Here is a 9,883-nt window from a genome sequence, read left to right as displayed (position 1 = left end):
ATATTTTGGGAGGTTATTGGTAATGATGTATGCTTCTTTGTTAGTAGCACTTTCAAAAGGGGGATCGTTGATCCTTATTATGTTGCAACTCTTATGATGTTCATTCTCATAATGGATAACCCTCACTCCTTAAAAAAGTCCAGGCTTTTTAATTTCTGTGATGTGAATTACAAACTTGTTTCAGGGTTTTAGTGGCTCGCTTCTTTCCTATGTTGAATGGGATTGTAAGTCCTCTTCAAACTATATTTATTTTGGGAAGGGGAAATATGGATAATGCCATTATTCTCCATGAATTCATCTGTCATATGCATAAATCTAAGAGAAAAAAGGGAGATAAGATCAATAAGTTTGATTTGGAGAAGGCTAATGATTAGGTGGGTTGGAATTCTTTACACTATATTATGAAGTATTTATGCTCTGTCCATTTATCACTTCCCTCGTTGTGATTTACATCTCATCTAAATCATTTTCTCTTCTTTGGAATGAGAATAAGATTTAGTTGTTTACACCGGTTTGGGGCATGTGTTTTGGGGACCCGTTATGTCTTTATTTATTCGTGATGTGTATGGGGAGATTGAAAAATTGCTCTTCACCCTTTCAAAATTGCTCATTTCCTTAATTATGTCCAATATGAGTTAACTCACGTTTGACATTTTTTATCGTGAATTGGGTGGGCTAAGAATTCTTAAGCTCGTTTTATCTCTAACTTTTTTAAATGGTTTTGGCTTATTTTCCAGGTTTAAAGATGAGTCTTTCCAAGTCCATAACATATGCTTCTAACGATTTGAGTAGTACCATCAAAGGGGAGCTTGAAAACATAGCAAACATTAAGTTCATTGATAAACTTGAATAGTATTTGGGGTTTCAAAATGCGATGTAGAATGACTATTAGAGAGGCAATTCATGGAGGTTTATGATAAAGTTGCGTCTAAGCTTGCTTTGTGGAAAGGGAAACTCATTAATAAATTGGGTCGTGTAACTTTAGTTAATGTTGTGTTTACTGATATCCCGTCTTATATTATACAAATTAATTGGTTCCCTTAGTTTGCTTGTAATAGACTGACAAGAATGAATCCATTTAGGTTGGTCTAATGGTGTTACTTAAAACTTTTAAGTGTGTTTCTCTCAAGTTCTCAGGTTCGATTCTTCCTAGTGTCAATTTTGGTGGGCTAGTTTGACGTGTTAAAATAAAAGACCTGACATGAGTGCAAGGAATTTTGTTTAGAGCGGGACGAAGAAAAAGTCCATGCATATTGTGAGCGTGAATAAAGTTGTTAAAACCTCTGAAGCCCAAATACTTCAAAATGGATGACGTATCGTATTTCATGCGTATCCTGCACCGATACCTGCCTGATACTTCCTGATACGTATCAAGAGAGTATCCGAAGATTAAATTTTGTTTTTTTTTAAAACAAATTATCCAATACTTTTCAGATACATCTGGGACACGAGCGATAGGCGGTGGAAAACCGATATGTGTGGCCTACCTGATGTTTCTATTATATTTGGTATATATGTAATTGAATTAGTAATGATGTTTTCTATTTAGGATATATCATATACTCCCCCCGTTTCAAAATACATGTCCAAGTCAACCATTTCACATATGCCAATGCACAATTTTGACCGTTAATATCTTTAATTATCTAAAGTAAAAAATTATAAAAATTTAATATTTTGAAAATATTTGTCGAGACAAATCAAACAACATCTTACATGCTAATATTTGTATTTATACATTAGTTAAAAAATATGGTCAAATTAAGTCAAGTGAATAGTGTACATTGTAAAAATTGGACATGTATTTTGAAACGGAGGGAGTATGTTATTGACTAATTGTTGCTTTCTTTATTATCAATATTACTTACATTTATACTTCTATTGTTGCCCCCGTCTGCTTTGTGTCTCTTTGTTTGTTTGAGAACGATGTTATTGTTGATTGTTGTGTGAAGGAAATTTCATTGTTGTGTCTTATCGTTTTTCTATGTCTGTTTGGTCTAGGTTTTGCGCCAATTATTTTGCTTTTGAGTTTTAGTCCATATTTTGTATTTTGAGTTTTAATAAGTAGTTTAAATTTAATTTTTTATTGAAGTATCCCATCCGTATAATATCTTGAATTTTAAAATTTTCCCGTATCGACGCATCAATGTCGTATCATATGTATCTGGGCTTCATGTATCGAGTAAGGGAGTGAGGGATCTCGCTTCATTATATTTTTCAAGAAGAGAATGCATGCTGGGAAATAGAAGTTTTGAGTCTCTTGCTCGATTGCATGAGCCTTGTCATCCTCTTTTCTTTGCATCATCTTAGATGGCCCACGTGTCTCCTTCCTCAGGGAGTGTTTTTTTTTTTCTTTTCCTTTTCACATTTATCTAATGTGTCTTATCCTCATATTATAAATAAATAAAATGGTATACAATATGAGGATAAGACATGGGTGCAGGGGTAAAGATCCTCTCCATTTATAACTTTTTTCATTTATTGTAATTTGGAGAGAGATAGACACATAAAAAATAATAATGGTAGAATCCACTAAATGATAGGACCCACCACTTATTTTTTTGTGTGTCTATCTCTCTTCAAATTGCAACAAATGGAAAAAATTATAAATGGAAAGGATCTTGACCCGGGTGCACATCCTCTCCATTTTATGAGAAAATGGCAATCTCAATTTCCACTCATAAAAACAAGACATGTGGAAGGTAAGATATCAATGGCTCTAATTTATTCCTCACACATAATCCAATTAATTATTTATTTCAGAAATAAAAAAAGTAATCTTCCTCCCGCAACACTTCCTTTGCTCTGTCCAGCCCACTGCATGCTTCACCGTCAGCACTGTTACCTTCACCGGCTTCCGTCGACCACCGCATGCTTTCTTGCCGCCACTTTATGTTGTGTTTAACGTCAAATGCTTCAAAATTTAATATTATCTCTTCAAATTCTTCTGTTATAATTCTTTTGTCTTGTATCTACAGGGATTATTAATTATTGATTATCAATCTATAATCTCATGATCTTCTTTTTTGGGCTAGATTATTAATAAATCATAACCAATTTGAATTGGTTATGGGTTAAACTTGAGATGAGACATAAACAAACAAATTGACACCCATCTCTTATTTAACTAACATAAAAGAGTATTCAGCGACGGCGACAGGAAGAGTCACAACCCCCCTACAACGGTGACGGCGATGGAGTCGACTTGAAACAGTGACAGCAACACAGCAACACGCAGATGAGTAGGAACAGTGACGACAACCTCATGCTTAACAAAACGACTATGGCAGCGGTCGACCGAGTCATCAGGTGTGGTCGGCGACGACAGTGGTGTTGAATTGCAGGGAGGTGAGTTCTTAAGAATTTGCCCAGGTTTCTCTGAAATCGAAACTCCAGATGAGAGAGAAGGAATGGGTGTGGTTTTCTATGTTTTGGTTATTAAAATAAATCAAAAATCAAATAATGCTTTGAATGAATCAGAACCGTTAATTGTTTTATTTTCCACATGTCTTGATTTTATGAGTGTAAATTGAGATTGCCATTTTTTCATAAAATGATGAAAAAGGGGATTAAAATAGCAATAAAATAAAAAAACAAAGGAAAAGGAAAGTGATGAGATGAATAAATAAAGAAGAGGGGGGGGGGGGGGGGGGGGGGGGGGGGGGGGGGAAGGAAAGAAAGAAAAAGGGTGAGGATGAATAGTCGTCGAGTAGGAGAGGAAGAATATGATTATCTGTTCAAGGTAGTACTGATAGGCGATTCTGGAGTTGGTAAATCAAATCTTCTACCCGATTCACTCGCAATGAATTTTGTCTTGAGTCCAAGTCTACTATTGGCGTTGAATTCGCTACTCGTACCCTTCAGGTTTCTTACTTCTTCTATCTAATTTCTAAATCTAAATTCTCTCTCATTATTACAAGATCTAATCTATCTATCTCACCCAGATCTCGCTCGCGTTCCTCCTGCATTTTATTTATTTATTTATTTATTCTAACCAACCAACGGACGTGATAATTCTTAGTTGCATTTATTTTCTTTGTCATTGTTATTTTAGGCAAACGCAGATCATGTTACTATACTATGCGGTTCTCACTCATATTTTCATATGTTTAACTTATTTATATCCAAAGAATGAAAATGAAAATGAAAATGTGTTGTTTGTTCGTTGCCAATGACAGGTTGAGGGAAGAACCGTGAAAGCTCAGATATGGGACACTGCTGGACAGGAACGCTACAGAGCTATTACCAGTGCCTACTATCGCGGTGCCCTCGGTGCTCTTCTCGTCTATGATGTAACCAAACCCACTACCTTTGACAATGTCACCAGATGGCTAAAGGAACTCAGGGACCATGCCGATGCTAACATTGTTATCATGTTAATTGGCAACAAAACCGATCTCAAGCATCTTCGTGCTGTTGCCACTGAGGATGCCCAGAGCTATGCTGAAAAGGAAGGCCTTTCTTTCATTGAGACATCTACTCTTGAAGCCACCAACGTCGAGAAGGCTTTCCAGACAACCCTTGGAGAGATTTACCGCATAATCAGCAAGAAGTCCTTGTCTACCGCCAATGAACCTGCTGCTGCCAATATTAAAGAAGGCCAGACCATCGCCATTGGGGGATCCGAAACCACCAATACAAACAAGCCCTGTTGTATGATAGATATCTGGCAAGTGTACCAAAAACTATCGAAGTAGTAATAAATATCGATCCACAAGGACTGTGTTAGTTTCAATTATAACAAGTACGTTATACGTTAGGATGTGTAAAAATTATATTTGGTTGCCCTAGGCAGAAAAAGTTTGTTTTAATCAGAGTTGATTAAAGTTGAAAGAGTTGAAAGAAAATTATATTGAGATGAATGGTTAAGCCGGTGAATCCACTATTGCTTTATATGAAAAAGTCTTCCTCTCTCTACTCTCAATTACTACTCAGTTTTTACGATAAATTAACTAAGTGACTTTGATCAATCTCTTGCATCAAAGCCCTTTCCTAAGTTATAACCCTATTAATCTCTTAACGTGATTGAATAACCGCGGAAGCAATTTTGGAACGTTAATTCATGTATCATAACCCTCAATTTCCTATCTCTAGGTTCCTAGTGTTGAGTTAAACAAAATTACTATTTCAGGATTAAAAGCTAGGGCTAGTAGTCATTCAATTCCTAAGATCAATTCATGTGATTGCAAGAAGCTAGGGCTAGTAGTCATACAAAACAATAATCATGAAAAGCAATAAACACAAGTAATTCTGAATAAAAACTGAATAACATTGATTATAGAGAGAGTTCAACTACAAAATCATATATTACAAGAGTTTCATCATGGCCTAACCAAACTAAAGGTTTAGCTACTCATAGCTAAACGATCATAAGAAATAACAAGAGAAAACATACATAAATCTAACCAACGGGGTGTTGGTATGAGATTCAGGGCTCGTTCCTTGGTCTCCTGTCGTCCTTAGTGCTCAAAATCGCAATAATAATCAGTACCAAAACCCTTGCTAGCAGCTGGATATTTATAGAAAGAAAATTAGGGTTTCAGAAAAGCCCACCATCGTGCCACGTTACGGGACCATCGTGGCACGATACCTTCATTAATCTGACGTGGCAGCAAGTTCATCAACCCATCGTGGCACGTTGTGTCTTCCTTCGTGCCACGAAATTTCCAGATTGTCACCATGAACTCCACATCGTTCCAACGTGCCACGACCAGTTATCAACGTGGCACGTTTGCTTATACTTGGGCAATATTTTCCTGTTTCTTCTCTTGAGCTCTTGTTCCTGTTTTGGTTTGATTTCACCATGAATTCATTGCAGTTGACTCTCTAAATGCTATAATAAAGACCTAAATATGACTAAATAACTAATGTTGATGCACTGCCATCATTGTACATCTTGAACTTAACTTCCTCAACCTCGATGGAGTAGAGCGGGAAGGAGATATATTATTTATAGTATATTCCATTTTCTTATTATATTTAACGATCAGGAATCAGGATCAGCGCTGCTCACTGTTTATGTTTTTTTATCATTCTTTTTCAACTTTGTTTTTCCTTCTTATATATGCTTGTGTTATGTGTGGTGAGTGATTAGCCCCACTTTCAACTCCTAATGTGTTTCTAAAACACTGCTATGATTGTTGTTCCTCTTTACCGGGTTCGCCTGCAATTCATGATGCCCGATTAATCAAAAATATCCATTTGTGTAAAAAATTGATGGACTGATTTCGCAGAACAAATTATCAATTCATTTTTAGTCACATGTTTGTGATTTCTCTGCCGTGTGCTATTGTCGGTGGAATTTAGCCTGGGACAGTAATGTTTTTTCCCACCATGGGAAAGTTTAGTTTTAGCCATTAGATTAAAGAGGTGTATTGATTTTATTATAGTCTATCCACACTAGAGTTCATTTCTTCTTCTCCAACTATTCTCTCTCCTCGGTGTCTCTCACACCCACCACCAGCATCAAACAAATCAATTTCAATGAAGATCCAACAAGATTTTCACATCAATTAATGTTATAACTGGGTTCAATTATTAATCTTTAGAATCATTCAGGTATATTGTCTTCATCTTCACCAATCTGGCGGGATTAATAATTTTCTTTCATTGAATCCTCATCTTCAGAATTTTTTATTGGGTTTCTTACAAAACCCAAATTTTCAAGATTTTTCATTTATCAATATTATAACCCATAAACCAATTCTCTTTCATTTTTTTCAATACAACAAAAAATAGAACTCAGAAACCAGAAAGATCCAATTAAGCATGGTAAAAAAAATCAAAAAAACCCAATTAAAATTTGTATCACGATCGATAAAAATGGAAGAAGAAATAAATTCATATTGGTGGTGGTGAATGAATATGACTTGGGAAAATATCCAACAAGCAAAGAATCCATCACAGCAACAACACACAGTTTCTCTTTACTCTTGAAATTCAAAGAATGCAATGGAGGAAAGAGAATGATGGTGATACTGTTCGCAGTGTGGGGATATGAAGATGATGTGATCTAAAATGTTAACAAAGCGTGTGCAACTGTAGCATCAGAGGAAGAGACGGCGGCGGAAGGTCACGGTGGAATGTCCGATGAGGTGGTGGGGCTAGGAGGAAGATGATAATAGAGGATGAGTGGTTATTTCTGGTACTGACAGACCATGATAATATTATGTTCCTTACATAATCCAATGATCCAAAAAAACTTTCCCATGGTGGGAAATAACATTCCTTTCCCAGGCTAAATCTCACCGCTATTGTCATGTTAAAATCTTGAGGTTTGAAAGTCTTTCGGATTTTAGTTGGGCTCATATTGTAAAAACTACGAGCGAAAAACTAAAGTCCTTGTGTTTTCATACGAGGTCATATTTTGTAACACTTATAAGAACAATTTGTGGCTGCTGTTTAGACTAACGATAATTTTATATTTGTCTAAAACAAAATCTGCCTCAACACCAGCATCCTCATAGACCCTAAAGCTACTAATATTCTTCGTTATCATTGTGGATGTTTGGCTTTTGTAGAACTTCAAAAGTTATTATACGCTAACGCTACCAACTTCATAGAATATCATTTATTTTTCGTAAAAAATAAGAAAATATCACCTAAATATAATCTATCTATGTCTATATTACACAACATAAAACACTGCAACAACAACCTTTTAATATGGATTTAAAACAAAACTTAATTCCATAAGCACCACTCATGAGTTGACAGCTACTGGTATTTCAGATGACAACTACTAGTATTTTTCCCACTTCTTCACACTTAAATATGTATTTTTCGTCACAAAATTGTTTTGACAAAAAAAAAAAAAAAACTTAGGCCACAAAGTGTTACTAATGTGGCTAGTGACAATACATGTCACAGGATTGTAGTTCCTTGAAACAATCCTTTCACCGTTTAGTGTTGAAAGTTTTGTTTTGAAAGGGTTTAGCGTTGAAAGTTGTCGATCAAAAAATGAAAAAACAATAACAATAATTATATAGCATGTGCTAGACGATTTGAGAACATTCCTTATCTTTTTGGCTGACTGTACTTGTTACCCTTCATTTGTTGGTTGTCTATGTCCGGCCTCTTTACTATCTAGACTTAATCATAGTGCAAAATAATCTTAATATGCTTCATCGTATGAGTTATAATTTATGATAGATGATCATGGCGTAATTTGATTCATGTGCCGACCCCACTTAGTGGGATAAAGCTTGGTTGTTGTATCTCTTCATCAGTCAATCTATTGTATATATTGCATGCATGACATTAATTAGGAATGCCTTCAGTTGTTGTTTGTGCTTACGAAATATGTAAACAGAATATTATGGTCAAAGCCTTGTAACTAATAAATGATGCTGCGTATGCGATTGTACCGAAATAAAAATGACGCGAATAAGTCAGCCTTGTAATTAATAGATGGTATTTTGGCAGTGACTGAACCATCTATGTTATAACAACACGGTCACTCTAATTTACTAAAACTCACTCTATAAGAAAGAGTTGAGAAAGAGATGGAAATTTACAAGTTGAACCTAACCACAACAGTTGGTGTTCTGTGGGATTGGCTGCCCCTTGATCTGAACAGATTCTGCTGCTGACTTAGTACCAGTTGTTGGTTGGGTTCCCATCCTGTTGTATATTGAAATTCAATCAAGGTCCAATAAGGTTGAGTGAGAGAGAGTAATGAAAGAAACAGAAATGAGAATAGAAAAATGAGTTACTTGTTCTTAATCTCGGCTGCCATAGTTAAGAAAGCCTGCTCGACATTGATGGAGTCTTTAGCACTTGTCTCAAGGAAAGGGATAGCAAGGTGATCCGCAAAAGCCTTGGCAGTGTGGGTTTGAACAAGCTTGTTGTGGGTGAGATCGCATTTATTCCCAACAAGAAGCTTGGAGACAGAGTGATTAGCATATCTATCGATTTCATGTAACCACTGTTTAACATTGTTGAAACTTTGAATATCAGTGACATCATAAACAATAATGATTCCATGTGCTCCTCTATAGTAACTGCTAGTAATAGTTCTGAATCGTTCCTGTCCAGCAGTATCCCACTAAACAAAGTAAAGTAGAGTAGTAATTAATTATGATTATGATTATGATTATGATTAAAAAAGCAAAGCAAAGCGGAAGAAAGAGAACTGACAATCTGCAGCTTGGCAGTTTTGCCTTCAAGTTCAACAGTTCTGATTTTCTGTCATCCATCAAAATAGCAATGAGTAGTAGCATAGCATATAGAAAAGAAAAGATATTAATAGAAGAAAATAGTTAGTTAATTACGAAATCAACGCCGATGGTACTAATGTAGGTGTCATCATATGAGTCATCCTGAAAAAGAAAAAGAAAGAAGAAAAGGGTTTTGTTTTGTTTGGTGAAGCGAGAATGAAAAAAGAAAGAAGATCTGAGAGAGAAGAACTGACAGCAAATCTGAGAAGCAAGCAAGATTTTCCAACAGAGGAATCTCCAATAATCAGAAGTTTAAACAGGTAATCGCTGAAATCAAATCAAAATCAAAATCAAAATCAAACAATGAATCAGTTGATTGAATTGAACCAACAAAACTTACTATTCGTTGTTGCTCATAGTTGAATGAATGCCTTTCGTCTTCAATTCAATTCAATTCAAACTCTATTCTTTCCCAATTCTCCACTCAACCCGCCGCTTAATACTTTTTCTTTCACTAAATCTAATCTAACTTTAACTCAACATTGCTTACTTTCTTCTCTCTTTATTATTCTTCCTTTTTTTTTTTTTTTTTTAAAATCATCACACATTACTTTATAAATACTTTTTTTTTTTTTTTTAATACCAAACACATACTTTTTCATTAAATCTAATCTTAACAATACAAATGAAAAGAAATCTGCAAGCAAACCCTAGATTTGCCCTAT

General features: G+C 35.4%; 1 protein-coding gene and 1 pseudogene across 2 annotated transcripts; one reads left to right on the top strand and one right to left on the bottom strand.

Annotated features, from left to right (window-relative positions):
* The first annotated feature begins 3,665 nt into the window (after positions 1 to 3,665).
* Positions 3,666 to 4,785, top strand: LOC146943313 (ras-related protein RABA2a-like; annotated as a pseudogene). Its single transcript, XR_015027991.1, has 2 exons — positions 3,666 to 3,864; positions 4,179 to 4,785. The product of XR_015027991.1 is annotated as a ras-related protein RABA2a-like (transcript).
* Positions 4,786 to 8,304: 3,519 nt separating this feature from the next.
* Positions 8,305 to 9,832, bottom strand: LOC146943312 (ras-related protein RABD2c-like). The gene is made up of 6 exons (XM_085747750.1): positions 9,559 to 9,832; positions 9,413 to 9,485; positions 9,273 to 9,320; positions 9,139 to 9,186; positions 8,715 to 9,046; positions 8,305 to 8,622 (listed from the first exon to the last, which is right to left on the bottom strand). The coding sequence occupies exons 1-6, from the start codon at positions 9,573 to 9,575 to the stop codon at positions 8,526 to 8,528; spliced, it is 615 nt and encodes a 204-aa protein (XP_085603876.1). The 5' UTR covers positions 9,576 to 9,832; the 3' UTR covers positions 8,305 to 8,525.
* Between the last annotated feature and the right edge of the window lie 51 nt (positions 9,833 to 9,883).

Source organism: Medicago sativa, chromosome 2, assembly GCF_051527215.1.
Source record: "Medicago sativa cultivar Bolivia chromosome 2, Bolivia_mono, whole genome shotgun sequence".
NCBI lineage: Eukaryota > Viridiplantae > Streptophyta > Magnoliopsida > Fabales > Fabaceae > Medicago > Medicago sativa.
The sequence above is the reverse complement of the archived record's forward strand: the minus strand, read 5'-3'. Positions and strand labels throughout refer to the sequence as shown.

What these genes read in the sequence shown, in the direction of transcription:
- LOC146943312 (XM_085747750.1), bottom strand. An exon ending in GCTTGCTTCTCAGATTTGCT is followed by an intron (nt 9,321 to 9,412) that starts GTCAGTTCTTCT and finishes TTTCTTTTTCAG; the next exon opens with GATGACTCATATGATGACAC. An exon ending in AAACTGCCAAGCTGCAGATT is followed by an intron (nt 9,047 to 9,138) that starts GTCAGTTCTCTT and finishes TACTTTGTTTAG; the next exon opens with TGGGATACTGCTGGACAGGA.